Raw genomic sequence first — 20,132 nt, forward strand, 5'->3', positions numbered from 1 at the left:
AGGAAAGCTGCAATACATTAGTAGGTTCATTTCCAAGCTTACTATGACTTGTGAGCCCATATTCAAAAAATTAAGAAAAGAGGAAAAGGCCGAATGGGATGAACAATGCCAAACTGCCTTCGATAAAATCAAAGAATACCTAAGCAAGCCACCCGTCCTTTCCCCACCTTTGCCTGTAATCCCTTTACGCCTATACCTAACCGTCACGGATACTGCAGCAGGAGCTATGCTCTCACAGTGTGTACATGGATCCGAGCGAGCCATTTACTACTTGAGCAAGAAGTTCATACAGTACGAGACGAGATACACAGAACTTGAGAAAACCTGTCTCGCCCTCGTCTGGGCATCCAAAAAACTCAGGCATTACCTATTGGCCCACACTGTTCATATAGTGTCACAACTAGATCCCTTAAAATACGTGTTCGAAAAGCCCGCCCTGAGTGGTCGCCTGTCCAGGTGGCTAGTCATGCTCTCAGAATTCGACCTAAAATTCATGCCGGAAAAAACAATCAAAGGAAGAGCGGTAGCCGAATTCCTGGCCGAGCATGCCACGAATGAGGAAACCCTGGAAGCTTACCTCCTCCCAAACGAGGAACTTCTGATGATACGAGACGACTATTGGACACTCTACTTCGATGGCGCGTCCAACTAAAAAGGATGCGGCGTCGGAGTTCTCCTAGTCAGTCCCGAAGGAGCCCATATACCAATTTCCGTCAAACTTGACTTCGAGGTCACAACAATGCCGCCGAATACGAGGCCTGCATAGTTGGGCTAGAGGCCGCAGTTAGCCTCGGGGTCAAATACCTACAAGTCTTCGGGGATTCTTCCCTAATAATCAACCATATATCCAAAGATGGAAGGTCCGAAGCACTAGTCTCTCAAAATATCAAGCTCACTTGGACCAAATAGTCGAGCAATTTGAAAAAATCGAGTATACGTACTTGCCATGAGACGACAACCAATTCGCGGATGCACTAGCGAAGCTAGCTTCAATGCTCAACATCCCGAATGAATGGGACGGAATGACCCTTCGGGTCGAGCGAAGGAAAGAGCCGGCTTACTGTTGTGCCATAGACTCCGAACCTGAAAACACCAAGGAAGAACCATGGTACACGGACATCCTTCGTTACAAAACAAGTGGGGAATTCCCCCCAAACACTTCCCCGCGAGCACAAAAGGCCCTGCGCCTCCTCGCTTCACAATATTCTGGGAGAACTGTACAAATACACGCCGAATAAAATCAAGTTACTTTGTGTCCATCAAAACCAAGCCCAGAGACTAATGGAAGAATACCATAATGGCGTGTGCGGACCCCATATGAACGGAAAAATGCTATCCCGAAAAATATCCCGCTCAGGGTACTATTGGACCACTATGGAAACCGATTGCCATCACTTTGTAAAAACTTGCCCAAAATGCCAAATCTTCAGTAACCTTAACCATTTACCTCCTCAGAACTATACACCTTCACTTCTCCATGGCCCTTTTCCACCTGGGGTATAGATATACTCGGCAAGGTAACACCAACAGGCGTAGGGGGACACGAGTACGTTTTAGTTGCAATTGATTACTTCACTAAATGGGTAGAGGCAGTCTCCTATGCAAAGTTAACAGCCAAACATGTCGCCCAATTCCTAGAAAAGAACATATTCTGTCGATACGGGGTTCCACATGAAATCATAAGTGACCAAGGTTCCCACTTCAGGGCCGAAGTCCAAGACCTGCTCAAAAAATATCATGTCAAACACCATAAATCCTCTCCCTACAGGCCGCAAATGAACGGCGCGGTAGAGGCGGCCAACAAAAATATTAAAGTCATAATCGAAAAAATGGCCGAAAATTATAAGGATTGGCCCAACCAATTACACTTCGCATTATGGGGCTATCGAACCTCAATCCGCACCTCCATTGGAGTAACACCCTACTCCTTGGTATACGGAATGGAAGCACTCCAACCGGTCGAGTTGGAGATTCCCTCCCTCCGGATCGTCCTAGAAAGCAAGCTACCCGAAGCCGATTGGGTTCAAGCTAGGTACGACGAACTCGTCCTTTTAGACGAACAGAGGTTGAGAGCTCTACATCACGTGCAAGTGTATTAAAAGCGCATTGCAAGGCAATTCAACAAAAGAGTCAAACCTCGAAACATCAAAGAAGGCGATTTTGTATTAAAAGAAGCCCGCGCACCTACTACGGACCCTCGAGGGAAATTCCGGCCTAACTGGACAGGACCATATTTTGTAAAAACCATCCTACCTGGCGGAGCAGTCCAACTAGCCGACATAGATGGATCGGAATTCGCTAACCTCACGAACTTAGACCAATTGAAAAAGTACTATATTTAATGAAATTCAGTCCGGAGTTAAGGCATCTAATAAAACACATTAAAACTCATAAGCAAACATTCTGCGCATTACTCTAAACAAACGGCATAAAACTCGATAAAGCGAAGGACAAAACTTCAACGCCCAGGACTTGGCGCTGTTATTTCTAACGCCCAGGCCTGGGCGCCGATATTTCCTTCGCCCTAAATCGGGCGTTGTTCTCTCTTGCCACCTACCCTCTCGCTTCTATAAAGTGTTCGTACTCCTTTTTCTAACCCTCAAAAGAACCACGAACACTTGGGGGGGAAGCAGACGAGTAATGAACACCCTTTCAAAAAAGTTTTTTCAAAAAGCTAGAACTACGCGCGACCTGATTCTGACAAGATACGTAGGCAATCCTTCTCAAGGATTCGGTCCAATAAAAAATTATAAAATAATAAAGTCATGCAACGCATCAAGAAGAAAAGATATCACAAAGGGCACTCTACCCTAACCCATGCACAGGCAAGACCAAATAAAATGAAAAAGCCACAAGAGTTTCCACGAAAAGCCCAACAAAGGAGTATGACACGAGTCGGCAAAAAACAAAAATAGTGAACATATATATGTAATACCCCAAGTAGTCGGTTAGTCTAAAAATATATGTGCACTCTTATATGAACTCATTGTTTTTACGAAAGTCTTTTCCTTTTAAAAATTCGTCGTTGGTTTAGGAAGCTAATATTGCTATAATATGTTAAAACAAAGCCCACGGAAGGCTCAAAACATTCTTGCACCAAAAATCGCAAAAAATATATATATACATGCGGAACACAAGAATGAATATGCATAAAACAGGAGGTAAGCCTAAGACTCGTCATCGGCTCCATGTCTCCAAGCCTCGCCGGTCCATCCACTCCACTCCCCGTGGTATGAGGGACCCCAGCCAGAGTCACCCCAAAAATGAGGTTGCGACTGCAACTCGGGGCTAGGCTCTCGAGCCACCGACACGGAACGCCGCCTACGCTCCGGCTCGGACCTCTCCCCGGAAGAACTCGCCCCCGCGTCAGAACGGCGATGCCGTAGGGGCGAGTGCTGTTCTCTCTCTCTCCCGCGACGAGCGTGTCCCCCGCCCGAGGGACCCGCGTCGTCGGCCCCAGCACGCCCAGTAGCCGTCTGCAAAAAGGGAAAAAAAAGAGAGTGAATAACCGAAAGCCAAACCAAAGGTACAGATCAAAAGAAAAAAAAGAGAGGGCACATTACCCGAGTAGAGTGGGGGCTCCTGCAAGAAAGTGCAGACCGAGCTCGAACCAACGCGGACTTCAACCGGTTGATCACCCCCACCATCGCATTGGCCGTACGGGCCGGAACCTAAAACAAGAATGTCAGTAAAAAAGAAAGAAAAAATATAAAGAAGAGTACACAAATGAAAGGTGCATACCGCCTCTACTCCCTCAGGGAGCGGAGCATGGAAAACCCGGTCTTCCAGGAAAGTCTCCACAATCTCGGATCCACTCTCTCCGGTATACGAGATCCGAGCATCGGGAAGCACCCATCCCCCCAACAAAGGGTCAGGACCCTCCTGCACAAAACACAGTAGGCATAAGCACATGGGCACGAACATGAAAACACTAAAATCAATACAAAGAGAGGAGGCAACTTACAGCGCCAGGCTCCGGGAGACGAAGAGAATCCTGGATAAACTTGTAATAGCTAGCTCCCTCTATCACCAACTCTGTCGCCGGCACACCAGCCCTCGAGTGGACCCTCCACGACTCGCCTATCGAGCGAGTAGACAGCATGGTCGCAGGCGGAGGCCTGGGCACCGAAAAAACCCCGACCGTCTGCATACGTACCCGCTCTCCCAGGTACCAGACAGGGTCCCGGCGGCCAACGAACAAGACCCGCATCTGGCTCAGGGCATAACTCTCCCTGACCGAAGCATGGGTACCCCTAAAAGGGAGCCATGGGGTCCAAACCACCTGTTTTCGTACAAAACACAGTCAGATCTCGCACATGAAAAAATGACGATATACGAGATAGAGGATAAGATTCCGTACATGCTCAGGGTTCCCGTCCCGGATAAGATCCCACACGGTATCGGGCGGTGGACGCACTGTCAGCTTCTTCCTCCAACCCCAACGGCGACCGGCAGGGAACTCCAAAGGCCTCTGCCCCTTTCGGGGAGCCAGCCAGGGTAAGTGCTCAAAGGCCCACAGCTGCAAAAGAAAAGGATAATAAAACGTTAAAAAAAAGAGACCGGGTAAAAGCGAGAAAAATAAAAGAAAGTCTAGGCAAATACCTCGATCGGACGCGGCACTCTCGCTAATGTAATCACAAAGTGACGTATACTCGGGTCCGAGACGCGCACCGACAAACTCATCTGGCCGATAAGCGTCGCATAGCCCAGATCGCCCCAGCGATAGTCACCCAGTGTAGACACGTCCTCCACCATGCCTATCCACCTCGGGTCAAAGGTGTCAGTCGGACCCGACAGAAAAGTGGAAGTAATAAAATGGAGGTAGAACAGCCGAGCCTGCCTTGAAGGCGACTCCTCTACCCCGTGCTCCAAAGCCCACATCAGGTCAGCGAAAGGTATCCCACGGGGCTGGTACGAGGGTAACCTACTACCCATCCACGAGCCCAGGAGCCTGGTACCCTCAGTAACAACAATAATGCAGGGCCCCTGAGTACTTGCCTGTGATAGCCATCAAGAAACACGATGGAAGAAGCATATCCCGAACATCTGTACCTAGAGGTCGCACAAACCCAAGAGATGCATGCTCTGGGACACGACCCTTTACGTTCTCAAAGGCCACTCGCCCCGAAGAACCATGCTATGCCAAAAACGCTCCCCAACTCACATGCTTTCGGGCTATTGTTTGGGTTAGAAAAGGAAAGAGCGAAGAAAGAAACATAAATTATGGCACTAGCTCTCCAAGATGAAGTGTTCGATCCTACTAAATTGATCACTCCATTACCCTCAAAAGATGACCAAATCCAACGAGGGTGGCGCAAGACTTTCTAATGGACTAATGCTCGTGGGATGAAGTTCAAGATATCTGCGGGAGAGGGTCCGATGTACGAAGAATTAGAATCAGAATCCGAGTCTGACTCCGAGCCCAAACCTAGCAAAATTGTAACCCCTCCCAAAAATAGTTTAGACCCGGAAATCTCTACTCCGGGAGATCTTTTTGATGTAATGCTTCATGACTTTAATAAGATAAACAAAACTTTTGAGTATATGCCGCTTAAAAATCAGAGTAATAATGCAGAATGCCTCGCCACTAATGAGCACGAAAAAGAGCCAGAAGAGGAATATACCGAACTAATAAAAGCTGTGAATGAACAAGAACTCAAAACTCCTATAATTGAAGACACATAATCGGTAAATATTGGAACAGAAGAAAATCCTAAAATTATTAAAATTGGCCTCACCTTAACTCCCAATGAAAAGGCCGATCTAATCTCCACTTTGCGGGAATTCGAGGGTGTCTTTGCTTGGTCCTACAAAGACATGCCGGGAATAGATCGAGAAATTGCTCAGCATAAAATTCCGCTAGATCCCAAAATGACACCGGTAAAACAAAAGCTACGGCGGCTCAAACCAGAGATAGCCTTGAAAATAAAAGAAGAAGTCACTAAACAATTAGACGCCGGCTTTATAAAAGTCTCCAACTACCCAGAATGGGTGGCCAATATTGTCCCCGTAGCTAAAAAGATGAACGAGTGCGAATGTGCGTAGACTTTCGAGACCTCAAAAAGCCAGTCCTAAAGATGACTTCCCTCTACCTCACATTGACATACTAGTAGACAACACTGCAGAACATGCGCTCCTCTCCTTTATGGACGGGTACGCCGGATATAACCAAATACTAATGGCAGAAGAAGACATGGAAAAAACAACTTTCATTACCCCTTGGGGAACATATTGTTACACTGTAATGCCTTTTGGTTTGAAAAACGCGGGGGCCACCTATCAAAGAACAGCCACCACGTTACTCCATGACATGATACATAAAGAAATCGAGGTCTACGTGGACGACATGATCGTCAAATCAAAAGACCGGCGCGGTCACCTCCCGACACTCAAAAAATTCTTCACTCGAATCTTAAAATACAACATGAGACTAAATCCACAAAAATGTGTGTTCGGGGTAACCTCGGGAAAATTGCTAGGATATGTTGTTAGTACGCGAGGAATCGAGATTGACCCATCTAAGATCAAAGCCATTACCGAAATGCCCCCACCAAAAACTGAAAAACAGATAAGGGGCTTCCTAGGAAAGCTGCAATACATTAGTAGGTTCATTTCCAAGCTTACTATGACTTGTGAGCCCATATTCAAAAAATTAAGAAAAGAGGAAAAGGCCGAATGGGATGAACAATGCCAAACTGCCTTCGATAAAATCAAAGAATACCTAAGCAAGCCACCCGTCCTTTCCCCACCTTTGCCTGTAATCCCTTTACGCCTATACCTAACCGTCACGGATACTGCAGCAGGAGCTATGCTCTCACAGTGTGTACATGGATCCGAGAGAGCCATTTACTACTTGAGCAAGAAGTTCATACAGTACGAGACGAGATACACAGAACTTGAGAAAACCTGTCTCGCCCTCGTCTAAGCATCCAAAAAACTCAGACATTACCTATTGGCCCACACTGTTCATATAGTGTCACAATTAGATCCCTTAAAATACGTGTTCGAAAAGCCCGCCCTGAGTGGTCGCCTGTCCAGGTGGCTAGTCATGCTCTCAGAATTCGACCTAAAATTCATGCCGGAAAAAACAATCAAAGGAAGAGCGGTAGCCGAATTCCTGGCCGAGCATGCCACGAATGAGGAAACCCCGGAAGCTTACCTCCTCCCCAACGAGGAACTTCTGATGATACGAGACGACTATTGGACACTATACTTCGATGGCGCGTCCAACCAAAAAGGATGCGGCGTCGGAGTTCTCCTAGTCAGTCCCGAAGGAGCCCATATACCAATTTCCGTCAAACTTGACTTCGAGGCCACAACAATGCCGCCGAATACGAGGCCTGCATAGTTGGGCTAGAGGCCGCAGTTAGCCTCGGGGTCAAATACCTACAAGTCTTCGGGGATTCTTCCCTAATAATCAACCATATATCCAAAAGATGGAAGGTCCGAAGCACTAGTCTCTCAAAATATCAAGCTCACTTGGACCAAATAGTCGAGCCATTTGAAAAAATCGAGTATACGTACTTGCCATGAGACGACAACCAATTCGCGGATGCACTAGCGAAGCTAGCTTCAATGCTCAACATCCCGAATGAATGGGACGGAATGACCCTTCGGGTCGAGCGAAGGAAAGAGTCGGCTTACTGTTGTGCCATAGACTCCGAACCTGAAAACACCGAGGAAGAACCATGGTACACGGACATCCTTCGTTACAAAACAAGTGGGGAATTTCCCCCAAACACTTCCCCGCGAGCACAAAAGGCCCTGCGCCTCCTCGCTTCACAATATAGCATAATTCTGGGAGAACTGTACAAATACACGCCGAATAAAATCAAGTTACTTTGTGTCCATCAAAACCAAGCCCAGAGACTAATGGAAGAATACCATAACGGCGTGTGCGGACCCCATATGAACGGAAAAATGCTATCCCGAAAAATATCCCGCTCAGGGTACTATTGGACCACTATGGAAACCGATTGCCATCACTTTGTAAAAACTTGCCCAAAATGCCAAATCTTCAGTAACCTTAACCATTTACCTCCCTCAGAACTATACACCTTCACTTCTCCATGGCCCTTTTCCACCTGGGGTATAGATATAATCGGCAAGGTAACACCAACAGGCGTAGGGGGACACGAGTACGTTTTAGTTGCAATTGATTACTTCACTAAATGGGTAGAGGCAGTCTCCTATGCAAAGTTAACAGCCAAACATGTCGCCCGATTCCTAGAAAAGAACATATTCTGTCGATACGGGGTTCCACATGAAATCATAAGTGACCAAGGTTCCCACTTCAGGGCCGAAGTCCAAGACCTGCTCAAAAAATATCATGTCAAACACCATAAATCCTCTCCCTACAGGCCGCAAATGAACGGCGCGGTAGAGGCGGCCAACAAAAATATTAAAGTCATAATCGAAAAAATGGCCGAAAATTATAAGGATTGGCCCAACCAATTACACTTCGCATTATGGGGCTATCGAACCTCAATCCGCACCTCCATTGGAGTAACACCCTACTCCTTGGTATACGGAATGGAAGCAGTCCAACCGGTCGAGTTGGAGATTCCCTCCCTCCGGATCGTCCTAGAAAGCAAGCTACCCGAAGCCGATTGGGTTCAAGCTAGGTACGACGAACTCGTCCTTTTAGACGAACAGAGGTTGAGAGCTCTACATCACGTGCAAGTGTATTAAAAGCGCATTGCAAGGCAATTCAACAAAAGAGTCAAACCTCGAAACATCAAAGAAGGCGATTTTGTATTAAAAGAAGCCCGCGCACCTACTACGGACCCTCGAGGGAAATTCCGGCCTAACTGGACAGGACCATATTTTGTAAAAACCATCCTACCTGGCGGAGCAGTCCAACTAGCCGACATAGATGGAGCGGAATTCGCTAACCTCACGAACTTAGACCAATTGAAAAAGTACTATATTTAATGAAATTCAGTCCGGAGTTAAGGCATCTAATAAAACACATTAAAACTCATAAGCAAACATTCTGCGCATTACTCTAAACAAACGGCATAAAACTCGATAAAGCGAAGGACAAAACTTCAACGCCCAGGACTGGGCGCTGTTATTTCTAACGCCCAGGCCTGGGCGCCGATATTTCCTTCGCCCTAAATCGGGCGTTGTTCTCTCTTGCCACCTACCCTCTCGCTTCTATAAAGTGTTCGTACTCCTTTTTCTAACCCTCAAAAGAACCACGAACACTTGGGGGGGAAGCAGACGAGTAATGAACACCCTTTCAAAAACGTTTTTTCAAAAAGCTAGAACTACGCGCGACCTGATTCTGACAAGATACGTAGGCAATCCTTCTCAAGGATTCGGTCCAATAAAAAATTATAAAATAATAAAGTCATGCAACGCATCAAGAAGAAAAGATATCACAAAGGGCACTCTACCCTAACCCATGCACAGGCAAGACCAAATAAAATGAAAAAGCCACAAGAGTTTCCAGGAAAAAGCCCAACAAAGGAGTATGACACGAGTCGGCAAAAAACAAAAATAGTGAACATATATATGTAATACCCCAAGCAGTCGGTTAGTCTAAAAATATATGTGCACTCTTATATGAACTCATTGTTTTTACGAAAGTCTTTTCCTTTTAAAAATTCGTCGTTGGTTTAGGAAGCTAATATTGCTATAATATGTTAAAACAAAGCCCACGGAAGGCTCAAAACATTCTTGCACCAAATATCGCAAAAAATATATATATACATGCGGAACACAAGAATGAATATGCATAAAACAGGAGGTAAGCCTAAGACTCGTCATCGGCTCCATGTCTCCAAGCCTCGCCGGTCCATCCACTCCACTCCCCGTGGTATGAGGGACCCCAGCCAGAGTCACCCCAGAAATGAGGTTGCGACTGCAACTCGGGGCTAGGCTCTCGAGCCACCGATACGGAACGCCGCCTACGCTCCGGCTCGGACCTCTCCCCGGAAGAACTCGCCCCCGCGTCAGAACGGCGATGCCGTAGGGGCGAGTGCTGTGCTCTCTCTCTCCCGCGACGAGCGTGTCCCCCGCCCGCGGGACCCGCGTCGTCGGCCCCAGCACGCCCAGTAGCCGACTGCAAAAAGGGAAAAAAAAGAGAGTGAATAACCGAAAGCCAAACCAAAGGTACAGATCAAAAAAAAAAAGAGGGCACATTACCCGAGTAGAGTGGGGGCTCCTGCAAGAAAGTGCAGACCGAGCTCGAACCAACGCGGACTTCAACCGGTTGATCACCCCCACCATCGCATTGGCTGTACGGGCCGGAACCTAAAACAAGAATGTCAGTAAAAAAGAAAGAAAAAATATAAAGAATAGTACACAAATGAAAGGTGCATACCGCCTCTACTCCCTCAGGGAGCGGAGCATGGAAAACCCGGTCTTCCGGGAAAGTCTCCACAATCTCGGATCCACTCTCTCCGGTATACGAGATCCGAGCATCGGGAAGCACCCATCCCCCCAACAAAGTGTCAGGACCCTCCTGCACAAAACACAGTAGGCATAAGCACATGGGCACGAACATGAAAACACTAAAATCAATACAAAGAGAGGAGGCAACTTACAGCGCCAGGCTCCGGGAGACGAAGAGAATCCTGGATAAACTGGTAATAGCTAGCTCCCTCTATCACCAACTCTGTCGCCGGCACACCAGCCCTCGAGTGGACCCTCCACGACTCGCCTATCGAGCGAGTAGACAGCATGGTCGCAGGCGGAGGCCTGGGCACCGAAAAAACCCCGACCGTCTGCATACGTACCCGCTCTCCCAGGTACCAGACAGGGTCCCGGCGGCCAACGAACAAGACCCGCATCTGGCTCAAGGCATAACTCTCCCTGACCGAAGCATGGGTACCCCTAAAAGGGAGCCATGGGGTCCAAACCACCAGTTTTCGTACAAAACACAGTCAGATCTCGCACATGAAAAAAATGACGAAATACGAGATAGAGGATAAGATTCCGTACATGCTCAGGGTTCCCGACCCGGATAAGATCCCACACGGTATCGGGCGGTGGACGCACTGTCAGCTTCTTCCTCCAACCCCAACGGCGACCGGCAGGGAACTCCAAAGGCCTCTGCCCCTTTCGGGGAGCCAGCCAGGGTAAGTGCTCAAAGGCCCACAGCTGGAAAAGAAAAGGATAATAAAACGTTAAAAAAAAGAGACCGGGTAAAAGCGAGAAAAATAAAAGAAAGTCTAGGCACATACCTCGATCGGACGCGGCACTCCCGCTAATGTAATCACAAAGTGACGTATACTCGGGTCCGAGACGCGCACCGACAAACTCATCTGGCCGATAAGCGTCGCATAGCCCAGATCGCCCCAGCGATAGTCACCCAGTGTAGACACGTCCTCCACCATGCCTATCCACCTCGGGTCAAAGGTGTCAGTCGGACCCGACAGAAAAGTGGAAGTAATAAAATGGAGGTAGAACAGCCGAGCCTGCCTTGAAGGCGACTCCTCTACCCCGTGCTTCAAAGCCCACATCAGGTCAGCGAAAGGTATCCCACGGGGCTGGTACGAGGGTAACCTACTACCCATCCATGAGCCCAGAAGCCTGGTACCCTCAGTAACGGTCGGCGATGGGCCGTCCGACCTCAGACGAACGGGGTTCCCTGTAAAGGTCAAACCCGTCAAAGCTGTGTAGTCCTCAGGAGTGATCGTCATCTCGCCCCAAGGAAAATGGAAGGTGTTGGTGGTATCCGACCACCACCTCATGAACGACCGCAGAAAGGACAGGGAGATGTTGAGCCGCAGTATCTCCCAGAAGGTCTCAACCACCGGAAACAGTGAGCTCGCTCTCACCAAGGCCTGGGCGTCCGAGCTCAGATAGCTGAAAATGGTCTCACTCGTCGCGGCGCCATAGTCGCGAACAGTAGTCTGTCTCCTCGCGTGAAGGCGGGAAGCCACATGTTGCTCTAGGTCGTAGTGTAGATCACGACCATCGTAAATCTCAGGGCCCACCCATAGGGGACCCGGGCCAGTCGACTGACGCGTTATGCCACGCACCTCATGGCCGCCAGGAGGGGGTAACGACTCGTCAGACATGCTGATCAACAATACAACAAGGCATTATACCTTTGACAAAATCGGCACTCATACCGATCCCTTAAAAGAGTGCATTTCACTCATGAAATGGAGTCATACAATTTTTGTTCCCTAAAAACATGATACTAAGTTCATACTTAGCAAAATTCCTTAAGTAAAAATTAACTCCAACAAAATCAAAATTCTCCCATAATTTGTCATTCATGAATTATGAGGAACGCAAGCAATATACCAAGAACACCTACATTATAAGAAAATACTAGATTCGTAGGTATACTTGGGGGCTAGCATGAAAATGCCCAAATTCAACAAAAATCAACATACTTGCAAAAATTAACATGCACAAACTAATTAACATGTTATGTGGAACATTTCCAACTATCTAATTGAAGAAAAGGGGCACAAAATCAAAAACCCCCAAATCAATTTCATGCACAAAAAATACTTGACAAAATACTGAAATTGACAAAAAAAGCTCGAAATTGTTAAAAATTACTTACATTGGGAAGGTTAGGAAGTGATTTGGAGTAGAACTCGTGAAGAAAAGTGAAAGAAACGAGCAAAGATCAGTAGAGAGAAGTGGAGAGCTTGAGCGAAAATGGCGGAAATGGGAAAGGAAGGAGACGGTCCGCGAATTTAAAGACCAGTCCCCCTCTCGCATTTTCAACGCCCAGCTCTGGGCGTTAGAAATTCTCGCGCCCAGGCCTGGGTAATGCTTCCCAGACAGCGAATATTCGCTGTCGGGCACGCGTGCTCCCCTACTTTGTGTAAAGATATCCGTTATCTTATTTCTATCCCAAAAAAGAAAAAAACGGTATTTTGAAAAAATAATAAAATATCGTTAAACAAAAATATACACAATGTGGACCCACTTATAGGACACATCTTATTAGGAAAAATTACGACCCACCAACAGTTTGTAATCACAAAAGCCCTTCTACATAGGCAAAATAAGAAATTCAAAATGGGCTCGCCCACCCTCAGCATGCGGGGTCTGCGTGACTAGCCGCGCAGGTCCTCAGTTTTCGAAAGAAATAAAAACTTCAAATTTAAAATAGGCTCGCCACCTTCAGTGGGCGGGGTCTACGGCGCAAACCACGTAGGTCCTTATTTTCAAAAAAGACAAAACAAAATAAATTTCAAAACAGATTCGTCCACTTCAGCGGACGGGGTGTCCACCCTCAGCGGACAAGGTTCGCCACCTTCAGTGGGCGGGGTCTACGTCACAAACCGCGTAGGTCCTTATTTTCAAAAAAAATTTAAACAGATTCGTCCACTTCAGCGGACGGGGTGTCCACCCTCAGCGGGCAAGGTTCGCCACCTTCAGCGGGCGGGGTCTACGTCACAAACCGCGTAGGTCCTTATTTTCAAAAACATCAAACAGATTCGTCCACTTCTATCGGGGGGGGGGGTCCCCCTCAGAGGACAGGCTCGCCCACCTTCAGCGGGCGGGGTCTGCGTCACTAACAGCGCAGGTCCTTAGTCGCTGCAGCGATAACTTTTACTGGATTTTCCTTCGTTTTACTTCCTATAAAAACAAGGGTACTGGATTTTCCTTCGTTTTACTTCCTATAAAAACAAGGGGGTTTTCTCGTTTAGCCAGCCCTGAAAATGAGAATCTTTAAAAACGTCTTACCTCGTGATTGGGCTTGGCCAGGCCCAATTACACTTTACAGCTTTAATTTCGAAAATATCTGTAGTTACTCCCAATGACAAAGTGAGGGGGTTTCTACGCACCTTTAGATCCTTCCAATGACAAAGTGAGGAAGTTTCTATACTATCAGTTGAAAAATCCCAATGACACGTGAGGGATATGTCGACACTTCAAGTGATGACCCTTAAGTCAAATGTTATCACTCGGGGGCTCGTGAGACCCTCGAAAAACAGGTCACATACACCATGGCTTGTGTAACGCACTCCGTCTAATACTTTGACCATCGTCTTACTCCAAGACTCAGTCAAAGTGGGGGCTAACTGTAGACACCTACTTTTGTCCCCGTTCCCGCAAGGGAAAGGTTCGATGATGAAAACGTAAAAACTCCACTTGACAACGCATCTCCTATAAAATAAACGAATCTCGATTCCCCATTTCATTTCACCCGAAACCTGCTATTTATGGAAACCTGCTAAAAATAGTAATTGCCGTTAAAGGTAGCTTCTAAAAGTGGCAAAATCATAAAAGATAGAAACCTGTCAGAATTAGGTGTTGCATTCCAACATAAATCCTAAATGAGATAGAAAACTGCGAGAATCCTATTCCTAAAAGGATTCGGAAATAAGAGTTACGTATTAATTAAAATCCTAACGAGCCTAGAGTTCGTAACGGGCCCAGACGCATTCCGTCACAAATTGATACGCGCTAAAAAACTCAAATTATTCTCAAACTCTACGGATTTTAGAATCCGAATCTGACTAAACAAAAGACTGCCCATACCCTATTTTCAACGCCTGGCTCTGGGCGCCGAAATCTTCGGCGCCCAGGCCTGGGCGCTGAAAATACCTGGGTACGTTTCTTTTCCTAATTCTTTGCGGATTAGAACTCTGCAATTCTATCTTTCCACGAACACTTCCCTATAAATAGACCCCTAGTTTCGACGTGAAACAACACACAACAACACATAATATATTCTGAGTATTGACTCAAAACCCCTGAGCCCAAGCCTCTCGCTGCGAAACTGTTCACGCGTTCTGTCGCAATCGATCCATAAATCGAACAGAACGTATCCTGTCCCATAATCGAGATTCGTTAAATAAAAAGGAGAAATAGCAAAGTCAAAGTGGTTAGTTTTCTGAGAACCCTGACGCACCTCTCAAGGGTGCGTCGTAATGTGTCCCTTTTCGATGATTTAACTGCTTTCCTCGCCCTTTTTATGAACTGTTAAACTAACCTAATATGATTGTTCTATCACGATTAATAAATATAATATTTTTGGGAAATCGGATTATCATGCTAGGTCCCATAATGATATTTAAACCAGATAATCACGATCGAATTAGTATTATATGCTGCATATTGCTAAAATCAATTCAGATTAGTTTAATAGTTAACGCATGTCCCTTCAATTATTTATGCTGAGCTAGTAAGGATATCCTGCCTCTGGAGTTATCGACGACCGAATTACTCCTCTCGGTAGTTACAGTCCCCCGAACCCTCAATCTCTACCTTGCGGGTGTATATTGAGAGATCCCCACACCAGGGATCACAAGGGAACCTACGGCCGTCGTGGTCAAACATAATTGCACTCCCTTTATGTCACGATAACCGGGTTTTGTCAGTTTTTCTCATTGTCGTTAAAAACTGAATGGCGACTCCTATATTACTAGTCAATTGGGTGTATACTCACAGGAAATCCAATTACACTTAATTGAATAAAAAGAATCGTCACACCCACGAGGGACAGGTCACGCATTAGCCTCGCGCTTTTTTGACCCCCTCACAATGTTCATGTCGAGCGCTAGTGATAATCCTAGGATCAAAGCTTCATATTCTGCCTCGTTGTTGGTAGCTTTGAACTCGCAACAGACAGACTGCACTATGGTGTCCGCTTGTGGTGATTTCAGCACGATGCCGAGGCATGGTCCCCGTATATTCGAGGAGCCGTCGGTGTGTAGGGTCCATGTTGAGGAGGATCCAACGTCGGTTAGTGTGTTTACTTCAAGATCGACTTGGAGTTGTAGGTTCGGGCTGAAGTCGGCCACAAAATCTGCTAGAGCTTGTGACTTGATGGCTGTGCGAGGTTCATACCTGATGTCGTAACAACCTAATTGAATCGCCCATTTGGACATCCTGCCAGATAACTCGGGTTTCCTCATGATTGACTTCATGGGATAGTTAGTTCTAACAATAACAGGATGGCATTCAAAATAAGGACGTAATTTAACGGAAGCAACAACAAGTGCAAGGACAAGTTTTTCGAGATGAGAGTACCTTGTTTCGGCGCTAAGTAGAGACTTACTGATGTAATAAACAGGTAGTTGTTTCCCGTTTTCATCTCGTACTAATACTGCACTGATGGTCGACTCCGTCACCGCAAGGTACACCTGTAATTCTTCATTGTCTTTTGGTTTGGATAGCAGGGGAGGGTTCGTCAGGTACCGCTTGAGTTGCTGTAAAGCGGCTTCGTGGCGATCGGTCCAGCTGAACTTCTCATTCTTCCTAAGAATGTCGTAGAACAATTTGCATTTGTCGGACGACCTGGAGATGAAGCGGTTGAGGGCAGCCACTCTGCCTGCTAAATTTTGCACGTCTTTCTGGTTTCGAGGTGATTGTAGGTTGATGATTGCACGGATCTGATCAGGACTTGCTTCGATCCCTCTTTGCGTAACCATGTAGCCTAAGAACTTTCCTGAAGAGACCCCAAACGAGCACTTGGTGGGGTTGAGCTTCATGCTGTATTCTCGCAAAACGTCGAAAGCTTGTCGGAGATGTGTGATATGATCTGAGGCTTTTTTGGATTTTACGAGCATGTCGTCGATGTAGACTTCCATTGTGTCGCCTAGATGGTTTCTGAACATTTTGTTGACTAAGCGTTGGTAGGTGGCGCCGGCATTCCTTAAGCCGAATGGCATGACCTTGTAACAATAAGTACCCCGCTCCGTGATGAAGGCGGTTTTCTCTTAATCTTCTGGGTGCATCAAAATTTGGTTGTACCCACTGAACGCGTCCATGAATGAGAGCATCTCATGTCCTGCAGTAGCATCAACCATGGCGTCGATGTGGGGTAGAGGAAAAGAATCTTTGGGGCATGCTTTGTTGATGTCGGTGAAACCTATGCAGACTCGCCACTTCCCGTTCTTCTTTCTTACTACGACGACATTGGCTAGCCAGTCCGGATACTTCACTTCCCTGATCTTCCCTGTATCTAGCAGTTGCTGAACTTCGTCATTGATAATTTGGTTGCGCTCACGAGCGAACTTTCGTCGCTTCTGCTTGACGGGCTTATGATTGGGGTCGACACTGAGCTTGTGAGTGATGACGTCTGGGCTAATGCCGGGCATATCTTCATGGGACCATGCGAAACAATCTGCGTTGGCTTTGAGAAAAGCGAAAAGTTCCGACCTGATGTTGTCAGGAACATCGCATCCAATAAAAACAACCTGGTCTGGCTTTGCGGGATCCAGGATGACCTCATCGAGCTGTTCGGACTTGGGCTCGTTGTAGCTTACCGGTTCAGAACTGGACTGTAATTGCTATAAAGAGGATTTGTTAGTGGCCGAAGGCTTCAGGGCCGCTTTGTAGCACTCTTTGGACTCTTGTTGATCTCCCTTGATTTCCTGAACTCCCCATCGAGTTGGGAACTTAATGGTTTGGTGATATGTCGAAGGGATGGCCTTCATGTCGTGGATCCATGGCCTGCCCAAGATAATGTTGTAAGATGAAGGACAATCAATAACACAAAATTTTACCTGTTGGTTTATCCCTTGAGCGTAAACAGGTAAGGTGACTTCTCCGAAGGTAGTCTCTGCTTCGCCGCTGAACCCTATCAACACGGTGGATTTTTTAACGACGTCCGTATCTGGGTTAAGCCCCATCTCTTTGAGGGCATCAAGCATCATCACATTAGTTGAGCTGCCGTTGTCTACGAGGACGCGTTTGATCATGCAATTCCCAACTGGAATGGAGATCACTAGGCCATCGTGATGTTTATCCGAGATGTCCCCTGCATCAGATTCGTCAAAGGATATAGGGGTTAGATACTTGGCGGCTACGGCTCGGGCCGGTCTATCTATCTCATTCTCTCAAGCGTGTCTCTTCGCTGCGGAATAAGTTAAACCACAAATGTCAGAACCTCCAGCAATAAAATTCACAGTTTTAGTATGAGGAGGAGGTGGAGGAGGTCTAGATGGAGAGTTAGAATTGTTTTTGTTGACGACTCCACGAGCTTTGTCTGACATGATGTCCTTTAGCTGTCCGTTCTTTAATAGATAAGCCACTTCTCTCCTTAATGCGACGCAATCGTTGGTTGTGTGGCCGATGTCAGCATGGAAGTCGCACCATTTCGAGGGATCCTTCTTCGACTCAGGTTTGCTAGACTTTGGCGGCCATTGCCCTGCTTTCCCCATCTTTGAAAGGTGGTTCATTAGACCTACAGTGTCAACACAAAAAGAGTATTCGTTAATTTTTGGAGGTAGATCCGGGCTGTTCTTCCAGTCGGAGTCGTCATCATCTTCCACCACTGCTACATGCTGAGATCGGGAATAAGGAGCAGGACGATCATTGCTTCTCTTGGGGTAGGGCAATCGTCTTTCCGTCTTCGAGTAGTCGTTGCCCCCTTTCCGAGAATAAAGAGTCTCTTCCAGCCTCACTTGGGCCATTGCTTTAGCTTGAGCATCTTCGAACGTCTTGCAGGGGTATTTGATTAGATCCCTCCAGAGGTCGGTTTCGCCATATAACCCTTGTCTGAATGCTTCGATAGCTGTTGGGACATCACATTCAGGGACGGTCACTTTCTCCCTAATGAAACGGGCTATGTAGTCCTTCAGAGGTTCGTGGGGGCGTTGAATTATTCGTTACAAGTCGCTTGTTTGCTTCTCTAGGCACCTGCTGCTGGCGAATTGTTGATTGAACATATTCTCGAGATGAGCAAAAGAGGTGATGCATCCATTTGGTAGGCTGGTTAACCATTTCAAGGCGGGCCCAACTAGCGTCGAACCGAACCCTTTGCAGAGGCTGGCTTCTCTCATTTGTTTGGGAACTGGAATGGTCATCATCCGTTGTTTTTTTAGGTCAGGATATGTTCTCTTGGATCGGACGTCCCGTCATACATAGGCATATTGGGTGGACTGTACCGTGTAGGGATGTCTATTGCATCAATGGGATCAGCGTACGGCGAGTCGGCATAACTGTCTAGGGTGGCTTCTTTGATTGGTGTGGGTACTCCTGGAATTTTGTTTATCATGGTCATAATTTGTTGGAGTTGGTAATTGGTGTTCTCGCAGATGCTGTTGAGCACCGGGACAAGTGGGCTGAAGGTTTCGGGAATACTGGCGTGGAGATGCTGATAATAGGTATTTTGGGGGTATACGCCATGAGGCTGGTGGGGAGTAAACTGCGGTACCACTTGCTGCATATATTGGGGCGTTCCTTGAGTCGCGTGGGTACCTGCAACATAAGGGAAAGGCGTTACAAAGCCGTGACTAACCGGAGCGACTGAACTGTTAAGAGGAGTGTATGGAGAATAGTTTCGAGAAGAGTCAGGTCGCATTAGTGCGCTTGGCAACACTGTTTGTGGCGCCTGGCTGGCTGGGGGAGCTGTCATCAACTGGGGGAGCGCTCCTGGTGCCGAAGCGACTACGTTGACAACGGGTTGGATGACTTGCTGGGAGAGGATCTGGTCCCGTTGCATCTGAGCTACCGGCGCCAATCCTGGTGTTGGGAGTGAAACGGGTAGAGGCATCGACATGGTCACCATTGGGGGAGGTAACGGTCGGGATGCTGGAGCGGAGGTAGGGATCGACATCATGGCGGATGTCGTCGTGCCGGCCTGAGACGGGATGACCCGAGCAGCCGTCGTGGTGACGGTTGTCGTCGATGTTCCTGCGGAAAATGGTTGAGTTGGAGGTGGGGGAAGCCAACTCGGGTTAGAGCGGGGATGAATCGGGAGTGGATCGAACTCGCGGATCTGCTGGAGAACAGGACCTCCAGGTTCGCCAAAGGGTACGTGGAGGGGGTGATCCGGGGCAGCATCGAGATCCAAGCGGCGGTTCAGCCCGGAGGTGTCGCGTCGGTATTGGAACCTGGATCCGGTGGCGATGGAGGCGGTAGACCTGACTTGGGATTGCAGCGCTTCGTTTTCCCTTTGGAGGATGCTGATGCGCTGCTCCATGGCTTCGAAGCGGCGAGTGATGTCGTCGGATGAAGTAGCGTTTCCGGCCATGGTGATTGGAATGGTATTATCGAGCTGCTTTTGATTGTCGGCCCCACGGTGGGCGCTAAATTGTTTTGGAAAAATTCGACTTAGGGACGAACTTGTCTTGATGATGGTGCTAACAATCGATCGAGCTAGATAATTGAATATCGTGAGAACAAGTTGTAAAAGCATAAGGTAATTATAAGTTTATTGCTTGAGAGTTGCGTATCTAAAACAAACACGACTAAGC

The 20,132-nt window shown here is 47.3% G+C and overlaps 1 protein-coding gene across 1 annotated transcript; it reads right to left on the minus strand.

Annotated features, from left to right (window-relative positions):
- Window positions 1-18,754: 18,754 nt before the first annotated feature.
- On the minus strand, window positions 18,755-19,909 carry LOC130463417 (uncharacterized). Its single transcript, XM_056832549.1, has one exon. The coding sequence runs from the start codon at window positions 19,907-19,909 to the stop codon at window positions 18,755-18,757; it is 1,155 nt and encodes a 384-aa protein (XP_056688527.1).
- Between the last annotated feature and the right edge of the window lie 223 nt (window positions 19,910-20,132).

The sequence above is a fragment of the Spinacia oleracea genome, chromosome 1 (assembly GCF_020520425.1).
Source record: "Spinacia oleracea cultivar Varoflay chromosome 1, BTI_SOV_V1, whole genome shotgun sequence".
Taxonomy (NCBI): Eukaryota; Viridiplantae; Streptophyta; class Magnoliopsida; order Caryophyllales; family Amaranthaceae; genus Spinacia; species Spinacia oleracea.

What these genes read in the sequence shown, in the direction of transcription:
- LOC130463417 (XM_056832549.1), bottom strand. Translation starts at nt 19,909, where the DNA reads ATGGCCGGAAACGCTACTTCATCCGACGACATCACTCGCCGCTTCGAA.